This window comes from Oncorhynchus masou, chromosome 14 (genome assembly GCF_036934945.1).
Source record: "Oncorhynchus masou masou isolate Uvic2021 chromosome 14, UVic_Omas_1.1, whole genome shotgun sequence".
NCBI lineage: Eukaryota > Metazoa > Chordata > Actinopteri > Salmoniformes > Salmonidae > Oncorhynchus > Oncorhynchus masou.
Genome location: NC_088225.1, coordinates 16,751,227 through 16,771,699, shown reverse-complemented (window position 1 = coordinate 16,771,699; position 20,473 = coordinate 16,751,227). Strand labels below are relative to the sequence as shown.

Sequence of the window (20,473 nt, the reverse complement as noted above, 5' to 3'; positions counted from 1 at the left end):
TGCAATCCGCCCTGGCATGCTGTCAATTAACTTTTGGGCCACATCCTGACTGATGGCAGCACATTCTTGCATAATCAATGCTTGGAGTTTGTCAGAATGTGTTTGTTTTTTTGTCCACCCGCTTCTTGAGGATTGACCACAAGTTCTCAATGGGATTAAGGTCTGGGGAGTTTCCTGGCCATGGACCCAAAATATCGATGTTTTGTTCCCCGAGCCACTTAGCAATCACTTTTGCCTTATGGCAAGGTGCTCCATCATGCTGGAAAAGGCATTGTTCGTCACCAAACTGTTCCTGGATGGTTTGGAGAAGTTGCTCTCGGAGGATGTGTTAGTACCATTCTTTATTCATGGCTGTGTTCTTAGACAAAATTGTGAGTGTGCCCACTCCCTTGGCTGAGAAGCAACCCCACACATGAATGGTCTCAGGATGCTTTACTGTTGGCATGACAGAGGATAGATGGTAGTGCTCACCTTGTCTTCTCCGGACAAGTTTTTTTCCCCGGATGCCTCAAACAATCGTTAAGGGGATTCATCTGAGAAAATGACTTTACCCCAGTCCTCAGCAGTTCAATCCCTGTACCTTTTGCAGAATATCAGTCTGTCCCTGATGTTTTTCCTGGAGAGAAGTGGCTTCTTTGCTGCCCTTCTTGACACCAGGCCATCCTCCAAACGTCTTCACCTCACTGTGTGTGTAGATGCACTGCCTGCTGCCATTCCTGAGCAAGCTCTGTACTGGTGTTGCCCCGATCCCGCAGCTGAATCAACTTTAGGAGACGGTCCTGGCGCTTGCTGGACTTTCTTGGGCGCCCTGAAGCCTTCTTCACAACAATTGAACTGCTCTCCTTGAAGTTCTTAATGATCTGATAAATGGTTGATTTAGGTGCAATCTTACTGGCAGCAATATCCTTGCCTGTGACGCCCTTTTTGTGCAAAGCAATGATGACGTCACGTGTTTCCTTGCAGGTAACCATGGTTGACAGATGAAGAACAATGATTCCAAGCACCACCCCCTTTTGAAGCTTCCAGTCTTTTATTCAAACTCAATCAGCATGACAGAGTGATTTCCAGCCTTGTCCTCGTGTCACAATCGTTATAAGGAGTTGACCAAGATGCAGGTTGGTATGTTTCCATCCTTTATTTGGAAGAGAAAACATAAAGCACAAAAACAATAAAGCGATTAAACGAAATGTTTCTGCAGTGCAGAAAGCAACTACACACAAACATAGTCAAGATCCCACAAAGCACAATGGGAAAATGGCTACCTAAATATGATCCCCAATCAGAGACAACGATAAACAGCTGCCTCTGATTGGGAACCATAACAGGCCACCATAGAAATACAATTCCCCTAGATAACCCACCGTAAATCACACCCGAGAATAAACACACCCCGAGAACAGCTCTCTATGGTCAGGGCATGACAGTACCCCACGCCACCCCCACCAACCCCCAAAGGTGGCAAAACCTGACTCAATAGGGGAGGGTCCGGGTGGGCATCTACCATCGGGGGCGGCTCCGGTGTGGGGCGAGTCGCCGCATGCTCCGGACCGTGGATCGTCCCCGGAGGAACCGGACCGTGGATCAGTCCCGGAGGAACCGGACCGTGGATCAGTCCCGGAGGAACCGGACCGTGGATCGTCCCCGGAGGAACCGGACCGTGGATCGTTACCAGAGGAACCGGACCGTGGATCAGTCCCGGAGGAACCGGACCGTGGATCGTCCCCGGAGGAACCGGACCGTGGATCGTCCCCGGAGGAACCGGACCGTGGATCGTCCCCGGAGGAACCGGATTGGATCGTTACCAGAGGAACCGGACTGTAGATCGTCGCCAGGGACTCCGGACCGTGGATCGTCACAAATCAAATATTTTCAGTGTTTTCCGCTGTAAAGTCCTGTGGTAAGATCTCTTTGTTGGACTTCTTTGTTGAAACTGTGACAGTTTCCCCTTCTGCACTTTTGCATTGGCTGGTGGTTTCGACGCAGTGGCGTCCGTCTGTTGGTTGCTCCTGCCTAAATAAAGTGTGCGCCTGTTCACAACTCTCTGCTCTCCTGCAGCTGACTCCACTCCCAGTACGCACGCCATTGACACAGATCCTGATACCCTCCTGCACACAGTTACAGCGCAGCTGATGAATAACCAGATGATTATCCATAATACCTGTATTCAATAGAAGTTAATGAAAAACATCACACACCTGGCCAAGGCTTTCGACTCTGTCAATCGCCACATTCTTATTGGCAGACCCAACAGTCTTGGTTTCTCTAATGACTGCCTCGCCTGGTTCAACAACTACTTCTCTGATAGAGTTCAGTGTGTCAAATTGGAGGGCCTGTTGTCCGGATCTCTGGCAGTCTCTATGGGGGTGCCACAGGGTTCAATTCTCTGGCCGACTCTCTTCTCTGTATACATCAATGATGTTGCTCTCGCTGCTGGTGATTCTCTGATCCACCTCTACGCAGACAACACCATTCTGTATACTTCTGGCCCCTCCTTGGACACTGTGCTAACTAACCTCCAGACGAGCTTCAATGCCATACAACTCTCCTTCCGTGGCCTCCAACTGCTCTTAAATAAAAGTAAAACTAAATGCATGCTCTTCAACCGATCACTGCCCGTACCTGCCCGCCCGCCCGTCCAGCATCACTACTCTGGACGGTTCTGACTTAGAATACGTGGACAACTACAAATACCTAGGTGTCTGGTTAAACTGTAAACTCTGCTTCCTGACTCACATTAAGCATCTCCAATACAAAATTAAATCTAGAATCGGCTTCCTTTTTCACAACAAAGCTCATGCTGCCAAACATACCCTCGTAAAACTGACCATCCTACTGATCCTCGACATTGGCGATGTCATTTATAAAATAGCCTCCAACACTCTACTCAACAAATTGGATGCAGTCTATCACAGTGCCATCCGTTTTGTCACCAAAGCCCCATATACTACCCACTACTGTGACCTGTACGCTCTTGTTGGCTGGCCCTCGCTTCATACTCTTCGCCAAACCCACTGGCTCCAGGTCATCTACAAGTCTCTGCTAGGTAAAGCCCCACCTTATCTTAAGTCACTGGTCACCATAGCAGCACCCACTCGTAGCATGCGCTCCAGCAGATATATCTCACTGGTCACCCCCAAAGCCAATTCCTCATTTGGCCGCCTTTCCTTCCAGTTCTCTGCTGCCAATGACTGGAAAGAACTGCAAAATCACTGAAGCTGGAGACTCATATCTCCCTCACTAGCTTTAAGCACCAGCTGTCAGAGCAGCTCACAGATCACTGCACCTGTACATAGCCCATCTGTAAACAGCCCATTCAACTACCTCATCCCCGTACTGTATTTATTTATTTATCCTGCTCCTTTGCATCCCAGTATCTCTACTTGCACATTCATCTTCTGCATATCTAGCATACCAGTGTTTAATTGCTACATTGTAATTTACTTCGCCACTATGGCCAAATTATTGCTTTACCTCCCTTATCTTACCTCATTTGCACTCACTGTATATAGACTTTTTGTTTTATTTTTTTCTACTGTATTTTTGACTGTATGTTTTGTTTATTCCATGTGTAACTATGTGTTGTTGTATGTGTAGAACTGCTTTGTGTCAGAGTCGTGTGTATAGGTGGCAGGGAAGTCAGGCACAGGAGAATCAATTAGTGGAATGGAATTGTTTAATGACTTTAAACAAAACATAACTCCAAAACTATGAATAATATAAAACAAAGTGGGTACAAGGACCCGTCGAGCACCAATACAAACAACACGAAATCTGAACAACAAACAATCTCTGACAAAGACATGAGGGGAAACAGAGGGTTAAATACATAACAGATAATGAATGGGATTGAAACCAGGTGTGTTGGAAGACAAGACAAAACCAATGGAAAATGAAAAATGGATCAATGATGGCGAGAAGACCAGTGACATCAACCGCCGAGCTCGGCCTGAACAAGGAGAGGCATCGACTTCTGCAGAAGTCACACTGCTTTGCTTTATCTTGGCCAGGTCGCAGTTGTAAATGAGAACTTGTTCTCAACAAGCCTACCTGGTTAAATAAAGGTGAAATAAAAAAAAAATAAAGAAATAGTGCCATATTTTTGTCTTGGATAGCAGCTTCCTCAATTAATGTCACAAATCAAATATTTTCAGTGTTTTCCGCTGTAAAGTCCTGTGGTAAGATCTCTTTGTTGGACTTCTAACAAGAATAGTTATCTGTCAGCAGAGCAGTACCTGGTGTCTTTAGTTCATTAGAAATCAGGCAACAACGTGAGGGTGATTGCTCCTCAAGGTGGTCTTTAACGTGCCAAGATTTTCCTGTGGAGAAGAATATTGTTGTTAGTATTACACCTCTCCTTAAATATTAGTTGATATAAATGTCATATTAGTTGAATATACTGATTAGGTATTAATGTACCCTGAAAACAAAAGAGACCCCCACCAGCATCTTCATAAAGAAGAGACATTTACTCTACCAACAAATGACAATCAATGTAGAATTTACTCATTACCATCCCACTGGGCACACACTGATTGTAATCAATGTTATTCCTATGTCATTTCAATGAAATTGCGTTGAACCAACGTAGAATAGCTGTTGAATTGACGTCCAGTGGGATATGAAGTGAATACTACCTGCATCACCAGCCGCAAATGAGGCATACAGCAAAGCCAGCAGTTCAACTGGTGACCTCTGGTACAGCTGCACAACAGATTCATTCAATGGGTCCTTGTTCTTGTCCAGCCAGCCAATGAGACTGTAGTCCACATTACCAGCATAGTGCACTACGGTGAAGTGGGCCTCAGGTTTGCCTTTGATCATCTTTGGCTTTTGGAAAGCTTGGTTCTTTCCAAGATGCTGGTCATAGTTTGTTCTTGAAAGAAGTGTCTGAAGACGTGGAGAACATCCTCTTCAACGATGGAGAAGATGCCCAATGGCTGTTGATGAAATCATTCTTACTTGAGGTATGGGTATTGATAAAAAATGACATTGTGAAATGACGGGAAGCGGGTTATTAACATTTTAAAATATCTTCTCAATAAGCTCAATACAGGCAGCCAAGTCCATACCAAAGTCAATGAACTCCCAGTCTATTCCTTCCTTCTTGTATTCCTCTTGTTCCAGCACAAACATGGTGGGGTTAAAAAACGGTTGCAGTTTCTCATTAGTGAAGTTAATACAGAGCTGCTCCAAGCTGTTGTACTGAGTTACAAAAATCAAACCGTTTATATGGTTGTTCACCACTGAAGATGGCAGTCTTAACATAGCTGCATTTAAGGTTGCTTAATGATGTTTTAAAATACATTTTAGAAAGATAAGTACAAAGAAATTGACTCACATCAAAGATTTCAAACCCGGCGATTTTCAACACTCCTATATAGAATTGTCTTGCCTGTTTCGTATTGAGCATCTTGTTTATTCTGATGACCATCCATAAGAACATCTTCTCATAGATTGACTATGCCAGGGAGCCAACTGAATTGACTATCTAACCAGCATGTAATGAATAATGATGAAAACAGTCAACAGGATACATCTACTTGACCTGTTGAATATAATACCTGTTGAACTGTCTGCCCCTTGGTGACAAACTCATTCCCAACCTTAACTCTGGGGTAGAAGAGGGCTTTCACTAATTCAGCAGAGTTCAGGCCCAAGAGAAAAGCGACTTTGTCTGCCACATAAATATGATGATGAGTTATGAGCTGATGATGTGTGTCTTGAGATTTGATCATTTAAGTCCAAAACATTTGATAAAACTAAGATATCTTACCCTCAGTGCAGTCAGGCTCTGCCTGTTCCTCACGCTGCTTCTGCCTGAACTTCAAGTTCCCATAATGCATCACAGCACCAGTCAGCTTGTAGATGGCCAACTTCTCATCATGGTTGAAGCCCAAGATACCAATGGCATCCTAGATAATTGAAAAACTTTAGCATTTACTAAAACATGCAAGATTATGTTTAATGAAAGTAATTGCAAAACAAAATCATTTACTTCTCGCATCTGTGGCCACCAGCTCTTCTTTGTCGTCAATGCTGGCCACAGTGTTCTGACCCTGACTGATCATTGTGAAATCCTACGGGTTTGTCGTGATTAGAAGCATTTCTGTCAAAGAATAAAACAATTATTATTTTGTGGATTATAATTTATGGACATTGTTGTATGGGGTTGATAAATAAGGGCAAATCAAGTCTGACATTTCAAATTGGAAATTACAAACTTTAGAAATCTTTTAAAAACTCAAATACTATACAAGTTTGCATTTTCTGCTGTGCAAGAAAATTCTCAGCAACAAAATAGTGATCAAATTAAGATCCCACATCTGTAGCAAATTTCATGAAGGATTTTGCAAATAATTCTGGAAGGTTCATATTCACATGATATTCTTACTGTACCTATAAGTGCTGGTTTGTGATTTGTCATGATCTGATAATAGATATAGTAGCTCCTTTCCTTTAACAGTTGGAATGTCACTCCGGACTTTTCCAATAAATCTAGACAGAGCAACAGTACATAGATGATGAATACTAGTTACAGGTGATCAATGTAAAAGTCATGAAATTCAAGAGAACAAAACATACATGTTTCAAAATCAGCAGAAGCCAGTTTTCCTGTGGTTCCGAAGTGAATTCTGGTGAATTTACCCTGTTGAAATGGAATATACGTTTTTGTTTAATTAAATATCTCCTATTTCCATTTCAAGTAAAGAGAAGCTTTGAGGAAAGTTACTTACAAAATGAGAGGAGTTGTCATTCCTCACTGTCTTGGCATTTCCAAAGGCCTCCAGCAGAGGGTTGGCTGAACTGATTTAATCTTCCAGCGTGCCCTGGGAGCCACATTCCATTAGATACATCTGAACATCTCTTACAGTACTTGCCTTTACAGTATTCATTGTCATCTCTGCCTTACCTGTATCTTGCCAGTTTGCTCCTTCTTTCCAGTACCTCCAGCCACTGCGATTGTCTCAGAATACTGGATAACACGTTTTGTTTTGACATTCTTTCCTGCACCAGATTCTCCACTGTAAACACAGTGTGATTTTGACATTTTTTTATATTGAATCATCCAATTATTTTCGTCTGAATATTTAGAGATTCTCAAAACAAATGTAATTCAATCACGTAATCAGGACAGACTGACACTCACTATCTGTAAGGTTAAGTGGAAACATACAAGTAATACAGGTATATCTGCAATATCATCCACTGTGGTGAAGTTAAACCCCCAGGTGTCTGACACTCCTTGAGGTTGCCTTAATAATGACCAGCTTAAAGAATTCTAAATTCTAACTTACCTGTAAGCATATTTTGATATGCGTTATCGGAAACAGAGAAGTGGTGTGGTGGGGCCGCCATACATTTTTTGCCTCTGTAGGCTGTCACCACCACACTGGGAGCCACTTGTAGGGGTTCACGGTAGCACAGAACAGCCCGGAGTAGGTCTATAATGACAAATCATATTATGTTACATGATATGAGAGAGTCCTAAACATACAAAAGCCCTACGTACATAGATCATCAATGCTGAATAACAATAATTGAGGTTATACAGCACAGAGGGCTCGTTGAGGTAGGTCATCACGGCCATGTCAACCATCTTTGGAGGATCCATCTGATAAACCTCCTCTTCTTTCATGGTTACCGTCTAAAAAAGGGCATTTAAAATGATGACACACCATGCAATGAAAGGTGATTAATGCTTTTAACGTTGTTGTAGATATTAAAATAATTCTATTTGAAGTCAAGTAACTCAGATTTGCAAATGGGAAAGTTTTAAACTTATTGGTTAGATACAATAGGATCCACCTCTCCATTCCCACATTTCACGGTGACTTTGCAACCTTATCTGTTCTGGACGACTCCTTTGATGGACAAATCCTTGACACCTGGCACGAAGCAGGCGTTCTTGGCATTAAAGTGCCAGGTCTGAGCATCAACACTCTCCTTCCCAGGCTTGCGGAGAGAGATGGCGGCTGCTCCAAAAGCGGCCATCTCCACGTCCGAGCTCATGATGGCAGTTCACTGATTTATCCAGATATTAATATGAAAACAAAACATATACTACTTTTATTGTGCTTCTTTGTAAAATTGTGTGGAAAATGTTTTAATGTAATATCATATCATCATATTGTCGTCAAATGTCTTTCTGCCTTAACTTACCGTCCTCACACCCCAATAGAATGTACACCAGTTACAGTGTGCCTCCATTCTGCAAAATAAACACAAAAAGCGCTATCATCAGAGTATAGGCTAATAAGTGGCTATTGTCTTTATCCATTTACTCCATGGTCCTGATGCTTGATCCCAGTGAAACAAAATGCAGGACTCTGCTCCCTGAACCTAACTTTGGATTGAAGACAGGCTGAGAAGGGAAACGCATAGGCTCTTACCGCTGGTTAGCCTACTAGATGCCAGGCCTCTCAGTGAAGAACACGGTGCAGTTGTGGTCCTTTAATTACATTTACATTTACATTTAAGTCATTTGGCAGACGCTCTTATCCAGAGCGACTTACAAATTGGTGAAGATGAATGTGCTGGTCGGGCAAAAAATGGCCCTCTGAATTTGGGCATGTAATTCTATCCAAATCTCAAGTCACATGATCAATTTCTGCTCAACTTACATATGGAGCAGGATCTTCAAGTGGTAATGGGGACGTGTGACCAGCAACAGGTGATGTTCCTCAATCTCTATTTTTACATGCCTTCGATCCTGTCAAACCATGCTGTTAGCTGTTAACATGCATTAATTATCCTTCTGTACTGTATATCAATTTTAGGTTACAGCATTTCTGTTATTCGGGGACAGTCGTAAAACATTTTAATACACTGTGTTATTAGCAGTGTTGATTTGGAGGGTGAAGGTGTCATTGTGTGTATTTCCGGCTGTAAAAGGTGTACCTTACATCACTTAATCACCACTACCCACTGGGTACACACTGGTTGAATCAACATTGTTTCCACGCCACGTGAACCAACGTGGAATTGACAGTGAATTGACGTCTGTGCCCAGTGGGTAGTGACTTCAAAATCCCTCTTCACCTAGTTCTATATCCTTGAGGAACAGATGACCTTTAGGCAACCTTCAAGTTCTGCAACTTGGATACCTGTGGTTTCCTGGAGTAATTTCACAATTTTTTTATTAGTTTGAGTAAACTCAAATCACTCAACCATCTGTGTCACTAATTAAATCAACTCATCTTTATTCAATTACATCTGATTTGTTTGCTAGTTTCCTTGTGTGTGTAAACTGTAGTGAACCTTTGTTACAGCAGTGTCCTATGGCTTGAGAGGGGATTCACACAAATCCTTCCCCATCAACTGCTTCTGTTGGAGGGGGCAGATGTGGCTCCCAGCTGCTTTTTCTGTGGATGGTCACTTATCCAAATGGTTTCTCCTAGACCAGTATATCACTGTCAAAGCTCTCTTGACATAATGTCAAATGTTTGAATCGTGATAAGCTGGAAGAAGCTTGGTTTGACATTCTACATCTTCTGTGGAGGACATTGTAGGTTGTTTACTGCTACAGCTGTAGGATCTTAATTTGATCACCCTGTTGCAGGATAAGTTCCTGCAATGCATGACATTTAAAACTTATAGTGTATTTGAGGTTTAAAATTGATTAACTTCTACAATAATGTCCATGAATTATAATCCACATAGAACACTACATGAACAAAAGTATGTGGACACCTGTTTGTCCAACATCTTATTCCAAAATCATGGGCATTAATATGGAGTTGGTCCCCTCTTTGCTTCCATAACAGCCTCCACTCTTCTGGGAAGGCTTTCCACTAGATGTTGGAACATTACTGCAGAGACTTGCTTCCATTCGGGCCCACAAGAGCATTAGTGAGGTCAGGCACTGATGTTGGGCGATTAGGCCTGGCTCGCAGTCGGCATTCCAATTCATCCCAAAGGTGTTTGATGGGGTTGGGGTCAGGGCTCTGTGCAGGCCAGTCAAGTTCTTCCACACCAATCACGACAAACCATTTCTGTATGGACATCGCTTTGTGCACAGAGGCATTGTCATGCTGAAACAGGAAAGGGCCTTCCCCAAACTGTTGCCACAAAGTTGGAAGCGCAGAATCGACTAGAATGGCATTGTATGCTGTAGTGTGAAGATTTCCCTTCACTTGAAGTAAGGGCCCCATGAAAACAGCCCTAGACCATTATTCCTCATCCACCAAACTTTACAGTTGGCACTATGCATTGGGGCAGGTAGCGTTCCCCTGGCATCCGCCAAACCCAGATTAGTCCGTTGGACTGCCAGATGGTGAAGCGAGATTCATCACTCCAGAGAACATGTTTCCACTGAGTCCAATGGCGGCGAGCTTTACACCACTCCAGCCGACGCTTGGCATTGCGCATGGTGATCTTAGGCTTGTCTATGGCTGCTCGGCCATGGAAACCCATTTCATGAAGCTCCCAACAAACAGTTGTTGTGCTGAAATTACTTCCAGAGGCAGTTTGGAACTCAGTAGTGAGTGTTGCAACCGAGGACAGACAATGTTTACGTGCTTCAGCACTTGGCGGTCCCTTTCTTTGTGGCCTACCACTTTACGGTAGTTGCTCCTAGACATTTCCACTTCACAATAACAGCATTTACAGTTAACCAGGGCAGATCTTGCAGGGCAGACATTTAACAAACTGACTTGTTGGAAAGGTGGCATCCTATGACGGTGCCAGGTTGAAAGTCACTGAGCTCTTCAGTAAGGCCATTCTACTGCCAATGTTTATCTTTGGAGATTGCATGGCTGTGTGCTTTAAATTTGATATACCTCTCAGCAACGGGTGTGGCTGAGATAGATGAATGCACTCATTTGAAGGGGTCCACATACTTTTGTATATCTAGTGTAATTCACATTTTTTATTGCTGCAGGAAAATGTTCCTACTGTAGCAAACAATTTCAAATTAACATCCTACATCTAGCTGGTTTTCAGATGAACACATTATGGTATCAAGCTTCTAGATGTCCATATTCAAGGTTGCTGAGAAACATTAACGGAACATTTAGAATACGCATGGGGAGTCTCATGGTGCTAAGTAAGGAGTATGAAGGGCGGACTGATGAGTGACAGTTTGAAAACACAAAACAGCATTTTATTTTATTTTAAGATGGTTGAATGATTACACACTCACAGTAGCTCTTTTGGTGTCAATTATAAAGAGCCAGACCCATTACATGATGAGTTTGACCTTAGGTCCTTGTGGAGAAATATGACAATGCTTATGTCTCGGGGGTGCTCCTGCTAACTAGTTCACAGCATTATGCTATGGCCAGAGCACAACTCCAGTCACAGAGGGCTGTAGTGTGTGATGGTTATATCTGGGCGGAGAGAAAATTGTTCATCCCTTCCATAGACATTCTATTATATCAAGCCGGCTTAGCCCTACACATTTTTATATTTAACCTTCATTTAACTAGGCCAGTCAGTTAAAAACAATTTCTTATTTACAATGACAGCCTACCGGGGAATAGTGGATTAACTGCCTTGTTCAAGGGGCAGAGCAACAGATTTTTACCTTGTCAGCTCAGGGACTTGATCCAGAAACCTTTCAGTTACTGCCCCACACTCTAACCACTAGGCTACCTGCCACCTGGGCAAATTGATATCAATGATGTTTACATAGCATATTATTTTCTAATATAAAATCAAATTCACTAACGGAAACCTTGAGTGCATTGTGTTATGTCCGGAATTAAGACACTGCAGCTGTCATTTAGTGCTGTTAAGCACCTGTCTGAACTGAGTGTCCAGGTCCTCAAATACAGAGCATCCCCATCATGCGGAATCATCATCTGTGCGTTAGTGAGGTACTTCAGAGAGTTTCCTCTTGCTCATTCCTTATAGGTGCACTGTGCAGCCGTTTACTTCTAATTTCAATTTCTGTGTGTTTAAAAAAAAAGAATATGGCTTAGAATTACAGATCTTATGCTATAACACAATATAGGATCCTAATTCAAATGTAATTATAGGATGTCTATGTTTATTACTTTATCATAATCCAACAACACCCATTTGCAGGGATGTGAAGTAGTGTTGTATTGTTTGTGTTCAACTGCAGAGAAGGAGGAGCATCCGTGTAACAAGAAGATACTGTGTGTGTACACTGAAGTGGCCAGTTGACCAACCACCAGTAAATAGGTCACAAAATTATATTTCTATTCCTCCACTGCTACATATCATATACATTATAACCTATCTGCAGGTGTTACTGTTGCAGTAACTTCCAAGAAGATGCGTGTGCAGCAATAGGTTACATAGCAATGCATAGCAATACATTGGTGTGATTACAATGAACATGATTGATTGTTGCCTGTCACATTAAAGTATAGCTTGATTATTGTAACTTGATGTCCCATTATCACACGTTCACTCTTTCTCCGTCTCCCACTGTGTAGGGATGTGTGTTGGGTGGGCGTGTTGAAGACACAGGAAGTGTCTCCATCTATCGGTGGTTGAACAATACTACAACAAGGGAGCCAATGCTAGCCGTTAGCAACTCTTCTTGCAGTCATATGAATATCTGTCACGAGTTCCATCCTTAAGGATCTCATATCAACAGCATGCCTGTCAGATTAACCAGACAGTGTTCCTTGATCTCTATGCTTCACACAATGTTTTTTTTCTTCCATTAGTAAGCTCTGAGTTTGGATGCTTTAATGAGATGCATTTTATGATTAGAGTGAGCTGGGGGAGAGGTTCAGGAATTCACACAGTGATTCTGGTATGTACAGTATCTATACGTGGAGAATAAGTGGACAATGTGTTTGCATTCTCAACTTGTCCTCATATCATTTCATCTTCGAAAGTCATTGTGTATTCATGATCGTTCCTGATGAAAGCAGTGGATGATTTTGATGTACTGTAGCTCCTGACAGATGACTCTTTGATACATGAGAGATGAGTGGACACCTCTGACATAACTCTGTATGAGGGGAAGCTAATCTCCTGGAGTATGAATGTTTCTCCCATAATGCCTGGCTTTTTAATCAAATGCTTTTGGATTTTATTTTTCTGCACTCAGTCTCGTCGTCTAGAATCAAGCTGTATGTCTCCTAAAGTCTAGGTCAGTGAGGCCAACCTGTTGTCAGAGCTATCCTTGGAATCTGTCTGTATTCACTCAAAGTTGAATCCAGAGCTGTCTCTAACGTACACTGAAGAATGGCTATGAGAAGTTATTTATGGGTACATACTGTGATGGGTTTTCTAGTTTTTCACAACAACCATGCCGCCCAAAAATATCACAGCTCAGGTTAATTAAATGGTTGTTTTTCTTGGAAGTAGGTTGTTTGTTTAATTTTGCTTCTAAACTATTAACATGCCCATATATTTGAAAATAATAACTAAAATAACTGTTATTTTTATAGTCTATGCAATTGGTCACAAGACATATACTGTATTCTATTCTGTATTTTAGTCAATGCCACTCCGACGTTGCTCGATCTAGAAACAAGCATTTCGCTACACCCGCAATAACATCTGCTAAATATGTGTATGTGACCAATAAAATGTTATTTGAAGAGCCCATAATCAAATCTACATTTGGTTAAATGACTTGAAGAAGAGGGTTTTATTCATCAATTCCTAATTATTCTTTGGTCTGTGTATGTTTTAAAAAAATCGCTCAACTTTTATGGTGGTTTGCTACTCAAGACACCTCAATTGGTGGTTCACGAAGCAAAATGTTTGGGAACCCTTAGTCTATGCTAAAAGTGTTACCTCACATTTAATGACACAAAGACAATAGACCAGTATGACACTGCTTTGTAGTATTTAATTATAATTTTATAAGTTACATTAATATGTACTGTATTTCATTGTCTGCTTTTAAGTAGAACATCTGAGCATGGCAGTGAAACTATAGCACAGAGGAATGCTAACATACAGGTACGTACAATGGTGTTAGCATGCATGCATCTTTGCAACATTAATTATTGTATACTGGATCTACATTTGGTGTCTGAGTTACTGTAATTCTAAACATGACAGCACTATCAGCAGAAGATGCCCATATCGCTATTCTTCCCCTTTGACACCAACATCAAGACTCTTAGCTCTAAATTTGTTCACTTGGCGTTCTGCTATGTCTGCCCGCTCCTCAGCTTCATCAAGCTCATGTTGCACCTTCCTGAATTTAGCCAAATTGATACTGGTCTGCTCCTCCTGTGGTTTACAGAAAATAGATAGATATGAATAAGTTAGAAGTGGTGAACTGTTGTCCTATGCTCTAACCACTAGGCTACCCTGCCGCCCCAGATAAGGTAACACAATAAGTTAAATTGTGTTACGGACATAATTAATGTATGTTGCAAAATAATATATGTTTTACCCATCAGTTCACTAACTTAGCATCGTGGATGGCATCAGTCTCGTACTTGGTTCTCCACAGAGCTACCTCACTGTTGGCCTTGGACATGCTGCACTGCAGCTCAGCCTTGGATTCCTGCTCCTCCTCATATTGCTCCCGGAGCAGGTCACAGTCATGGCGGGTTGATTGTAAACCATGGGCCAGGGCATTCTTAGCCTAAAGCCAGAGACAATTCATAAAGTTAGTCTTAGCTTACATCGTCGTTGTGAAATAATTATGGCTTGTAATTGGCAAGAGTTTGTCTAACCTTAACTTCCTCCTCCAAAAGTCTCTTCAGCTCTTCAATATGTTGACTTCTCACTAGTTTCACTCTGCTCAGCTGGGACACAGTTAGCTCCTTCTCCTCAAAGTGGTGTTTGAGCTCACCTAATCAAGAGATATTGTAAAAGTAGCACACTAGCAGCGTAGTTCTCAAACTATGCATCAAGTCCTTGGTGTCCTTCATGTAAATGGGATTTACCTGAAACTTACCATTCTGTTTGCAAGCGAGCATTCAGGGCAGTGTAATCATTTAGAGACTCATGGGCCTCGTCAGATTTGTTCTTGTACTCATTACTTTGGTCTTCAAGAGTTCTGCACAGTTTCTCAAGGTTAGCCTAAAATGTTAAAATAAAAACAGACAAGATGCTCTTACAGTAAGTAACCAGTGTATCCAATCTGGACTCAGGGGTAGATGTAACATAGTAAATGTAAATGTTATGTTTCGTATGGTATGTATTCATTTGCAGATGTCCATCATCCATTTCTATGATATGTCACAAATTGTGTTATGTTACGAATTTACAAATTCCAATTTTATGTGGCTAATGTTAGCTAGGCTAGGATTTAAGGTTTGGGTTAGGAGTTAGGTTAAAGTTAGGGTTAGCTTACAGCTAAGTAGTTGCAGAGTAGCTACCCACCCACACAAACTATGTTTTGCTAGACGTTCGCATTATACACCCAACCTACTTTTGTTTTTTCATTAAGCAACCTTCTGTCTTATATAACCATACCAAACCTAACATATCATACTCATTTGAACTTCCTGGATTTACTTTACTATGTTACTGCTAGTCTATTAGACCAGGCTGGTGTATAGTGAATGGGTTACTTTTGTATGTTGAATATCAACATGGTCAACATCTGATGAACCTATATAGCTTCTCTATATTTGGATAAAAATCAAATCTGGCTCATACACCACCGTGGAAAAGTAAAGTATGTTCATTTTGTATTTTCAACTGTCTATCTATAGCTGTATTGTGTCATATTTAAATGTTTTCATTTGTAACCCTGCAGACTGTCCATTAAAAAGCAATGATGGCTAAGGATGGCAGCTTAGAGGGCTTTGGGTCCGGACACAACATTCCTCATTCTCTGAGATCAGGGAAGATTAGGTCTGTTAGGGCATTGCTCAGATTCTGGCATTGGGCGACTGGGATCACGGTCATTTAGGGCTCACTGGGAGGGCATGGCCCGATACGGGCTGGGGTTGACAGGTGGCAGTTAGCACGTTCCAGACAGAGACATGTCCGTCTGCTGTGTATTCCATTGTCATTCAAAGACCTGAGACGAAGAGATGTTATCAAAAACCTTTTCAGTTTTGCTTTCAAGACTATTGACCTAATGCTAAACTGAGGTAATGTTGCTCTATGAGATTGGATTGAGTCACCGTGACCAATACACAAATGTGCAATAAAAATAAAACATACTGACACAGCACATTTGACATAGTAATTCTGAACAAAAATGATCTACTAAACTGAATACCAGAGGCCTTTGTCGGCTCTGTAATGAAGCACGCTGAAGCAATACAAGACTTCTGACAATACAAACATCTAAGCTGCTTCCAATTGTGACGTCACATGTAGTAAAACGCTTTATAGACGACCTGAATACATCTCATACAAAAGCAGCCCATGCCTCATCTTGGATCCAAACAAATCCAGGCCTCCATTTAAGCATGGCCGAGAGAGCATTCCAAACAACAGGGGTAACAACGAATCCAATAAAGCCCTCCAGATCCATACAAAATCCAGAGTGGATTTCTATTAATGTTCCTCAGTTGTCAATATAAGTATGTGTTTCAAGTGTACCATATGTCACACCCATGTGATGCCTGTGCTGACAGAGGGCTTTGGAAGGGCCATATAATGTTTTGTTGAATAAGTCATCTATTTCATCTATATGGGTGGCATTTCAAGAATGCAATGACAAACAATACAATGCATTCACAGTGCTGTAGATCTTTTCAATTAGTTTATGTTCTGTTTATTCGTGCGTGTGGCCATGTGCAAGAACAATTCTAAATTCTATGAAATAAACATTTTACTGGTTCAAATTCAAACTTATTTTGAAAACAAAATCGACTGATATACATTATCTCTGGTCCAGGGTGTTAGTGCGCATTAGTAAAGTGTCAAGGACACTGCGAGATTGTGGGAATTTGAAGTCACAGTGCGAACGAGAGAAGAAGTAAGGAGACATTCCCCGTTGGCTGGTTCTGTCCGAGGCAGACTGATGCCTGCCCCAGGTGGAAAATAGATTTGAGGACGGGTGCATCTGCCTTAGATTAGAGGGTCAACGAACAGGAGAACACAAAATAAAGCTGCTGATAACCACTTCTAGTCTGAAAGAACACCCAGTTTTAGGGGGACTGTCTCAGACAAGACATCCACAGGGACGGACACTGATCGTATCATCAAACTCAACTCTCCAGGGCAACAGTGTTACAAGTCCAACGCTCTAACCACTAGGCTACCCTGCCGCCCCACATTGAATAAGGCACAAGGGACTCCTGTCCATTTTGCAAAGAGACAGGCATTTACTGTAGGTGGGACACAACAACTCAAGATATGAAATGGTTCAGTGGGTGAATTCATGAGCATACAATATAAAAATCTCATAAAGGATGATTTGTTACTTTGACAGCTGATCTCCTCTCATCTAGATGAGTATTTCTTCCCAGTCATCACAAACCACCAACCAGCCAGGAATTTACAATCTAAACTAGATGCCCTCAATCTCACACAAATCATCAAGGAACCCACCAGGTACAACCCTAAATCCGTAAACATGGGCACCCCCATAGACATTATCCTGACCAACTTGCCCTCCAAATACACCTCCGCTGTTTTCAATCAGGATCTCAAGGATCACTGCCTCATTGCCTGTATCCGCTATGGGCCCGCGATCAAATGACCACCCCTCATCACTGTCAAACGCTCCCTAAAACACTTCTGCGAGCAGGCCTTTATAATTGACCTGGCCCGGGTATTATGGAAGGATATTGACCTCATCCCGTCAGTCGAGGATGCCTGGTCATTCTTTAAAAGTAATTTCCTCACCACCTTAGATAAGCATGCCCCGTTCAAAAAATGCAGAACCAAGAACAGATATAGCCCTTGGTTCACTGCAGACCTGACTGCCCTTAACCAGCACAAAAACATCCTGTGGCGGAATGCAATAGCATCGAATAGTTCCCACGATATGCAACTGTTCAGGGAAGTCAGAAACCAATACACGCAGTCAGTCAGTAAAGCAAAGGCTGGCTTTTTCAAGCAGAAATTCACATCCTGTAGCTCTAACTCCAAAACATTTTGGGACACTGTAAAGTCCACGGAAAACAAGAGCACCTCCTCCCAGCTGCCCACTGCACTGAGGCTAGGTTACATGGTCACCACTGATAAATCCATGATAATCGAATATTTCAATAAGCATTCCTCAACGGCTGGCCATGCCTTCCTCCTGGCTACTCCAACCCCGGCAAACAACTCCGCCTCCCCCGCAGCTACTCACCCAAGCATCCCCAGTTTCTCCTTCACCTAAATCCAGACCGCAGATGTTCTGAAAGAGCTGCAAAACTTGGACCCGTTCAAATCAGCTGGGCTAGACAATCTGGACCCTCTCTTTCTAAAACTATCCGCCGCCATTGTTGCAACCCCTATTACCAGCCTGTTCAACCTCTCTTTCATATAGTCCGAGATCCCTAAAGATTGGAAAGCTGCCTCGGTCATCCCCCTCTTCAAAGGGGGTGACACCCTAGACCCAAACTGTTACAGACCTATATCCATCCTGCCCTGCCTATCTAAAGTCTTTGAAAGCCAAGTTAATAAATAGATCACTGACCATTTCGAATCCCACCGTACCTTCTCCGCTGTGCAATCCGGCTTCTGAGCCGGTCACGGGTGCACCTCAGCCACTCTCAAGGTACTAAACGATATCATAACCGCTATCGATGAAAGACAGTACTGTGCAGCCGTCTTCATCGACCTGGCCAAGGCTTTCGACTCTGTCAATCACCAAATTCTTATCGGCAGACTCAATAGCCTTGGATTTTCTAATGACTGCCTCGCCTGGTTCACCAACTACTTTGCAGACAGAGTTCAGTGTGTCAAATCGGAGGGCATGTTGTCCGGACCTCTGGCAGTCTTTATGGGGGTACCACAGGGTTCAATTCTCGGGCAGACTCTTTTCTCTGTATATATAAATGATGTTGCTCTTGCTGCGGGCGATTCCCTGATCCACCTTTATGCAGATGACACCATTCTGTATACTTCTGGCTCTTCCTTGGACACTGTGCTTACTAACCTCCAAACGAGCTTCAATGCCATACAACACACCTTCCGTGGCCTCCAATTGCTCTTAAACGCTAGTAAAACCAAATGCATGCTTTTCAACCGTTCGCTGCCCGCACCTGCCCGCCCGACTAGCATCACCACCCTGAACGGTTCCGACCTAGAATATGTGGACGACTATAAATACCTAGGTGTCTGGCTAAACTGTAAACTCTCCTTCCAGACTCATATTAGACATCTCCAATCCAAAATCAAATCTAGAATCGGCTTTCTATTTCACAACAAAGCCTCCTTCACTCATGCCACCAAACTTACCCTAGTAAAACTGACTATCCTACCGATCCTCGACATCTGCGAAGTCGTCTACAAAATAGCTTCCAACACTCTACTCAGCAAACTGGATGCAGTCTATCACAGTGCCATCCGTTTTGTTACCCAATCACCTTATACCACCCACCACTGCGACCTGTATGCTCTAGTTTGCTGGCCCTCGCTGCATATTCGTCGCCAGACCCACTGGCTCCAGGTCATCTATAAGTCTATGCTAGGTAAAAGCTCCGCCTTATCTCAGTTCACTTGTCACGATAACAACATTCACCCGTAGCACACGTCCCAGCAGGTATATCTCACTGATCATCCCAAAAGCCAACACCTCATTTGGCCGCCTTTCCTTCCAGTTCTCTGCTGCCTGTGACTGGAAAGAATTGCAAAAAACGCTGAAGTCGGAGACTTTTATTTCCCTCACCAACTTTAAACATCACCTATCTGAGCAGCTAACTGTTCACTGCAGCTGTACATAGTCCATCTGTAAATATCCCAATCTACCTACCTCATCCCCATACTGTTTTTATTTGTACTTTTCTGCTCTTTTGCACACCAGTATCTCTACTTGCGCATCATCATCTGCTCATTTGTCACTCCAGTGTTAATCTGCTAAATTGTAATTATTTGCTCCTATGGCCTATTTATTGCCTACCTCATCATACCTTTTGCACACACCGTATATAGACTTTATTTTTTTCTACTGTGTCATTGACTTGTTTATTGTGTTATTGGCTTGTTTGTTTACTCCATGTGTAACTCTGTGTTGTTGTCTGTGTCACACTGCTTTGCTTTATCTTGGCCAGGTCGCAGTTGCAAATGAGAACTTGTTCTCAACTAGCCTACCTGGTTAAATAAAGGTGAAGAACATAAATAAAATAATTAGTGGAGTGCTTTGCCAAAGAGTGCTGAACAACTACTGTGCCCTCTCTAGTTCAGGTTACCAAGGGGGAACTCATCAACAGGTTCTTGCCTAAAATACAGTCATCAGCTGCATATTGGGTTTGCAAGGATATTGAGAAATAATTTGTATGTATTATAAAACACAAACATATGAGTGTGTGTGTGTGTAAATTCATTGAAAATGATTTTTTACTATAAGCCAATCATGCATCTATGGATATAACCAGAAGTAGAGGCTCCTGTGATTACCATTTATTTGTAGAACAATGGGCCCAGTCAAGACACTGTCCTGGCTGTCATATGAATAGCAACATGATTA

At 42.4% G+C, this 20,473-nt stretch overlaps 1 protein-coding gene and 1 pseudogene across 2 annotated transcripts; both read right to left on the bottom strand.

The window, feature by feature from the left end:
* Positions 1-1,859: 1,859 nt before the first annotated feature.
* Positions 1,860-8,010, bottom strand: LOC135553811 (myosin heavy chain, skeletal muscle, adult-like; annotated as a pseudogene).
* A 5,761-nt stretch (positions 8,011-13,771) lies between these two features.
* LOC135553741 (myosin heavy chain, cardiac muscle isoform-like) lies at positions 13,772-19,658 on the bottom strand. 2 transcript variants are annotated; one of them, XM_064985690.1, is made up of 5 exons: positions 19,529-19,658; positions 14,846-14,970; positions 14,622-14,740; positions 14,336-14,530; positions 13,772-14,169 (listed from the first exon to the last, which is right to left on the bottom strand). In XM_064985690.1, exons 2-4 carry the CDS (start codon positions 14,865-14,867, stop codon positions 14,339-14,341), a joined length of 333 nt encoding a protein of 110 aa, XP_064841762.1. In that variant the 5' UTR covers positions 14,868-14,970; positions 19,529-19,658; the 3' UTR covers positions 13,772-14,169; positions 14,336-14,338. The 2 variants fall into 2 exon arrangements, with proteins under 2 accessions (XP_064841762.1, XP_064841761.1); XM_064985689.1 differs by having other exon boundaries at positions 14,352-14,530.
* Positions 19,659-20,473: the final 815 nt, after the last annotated feature.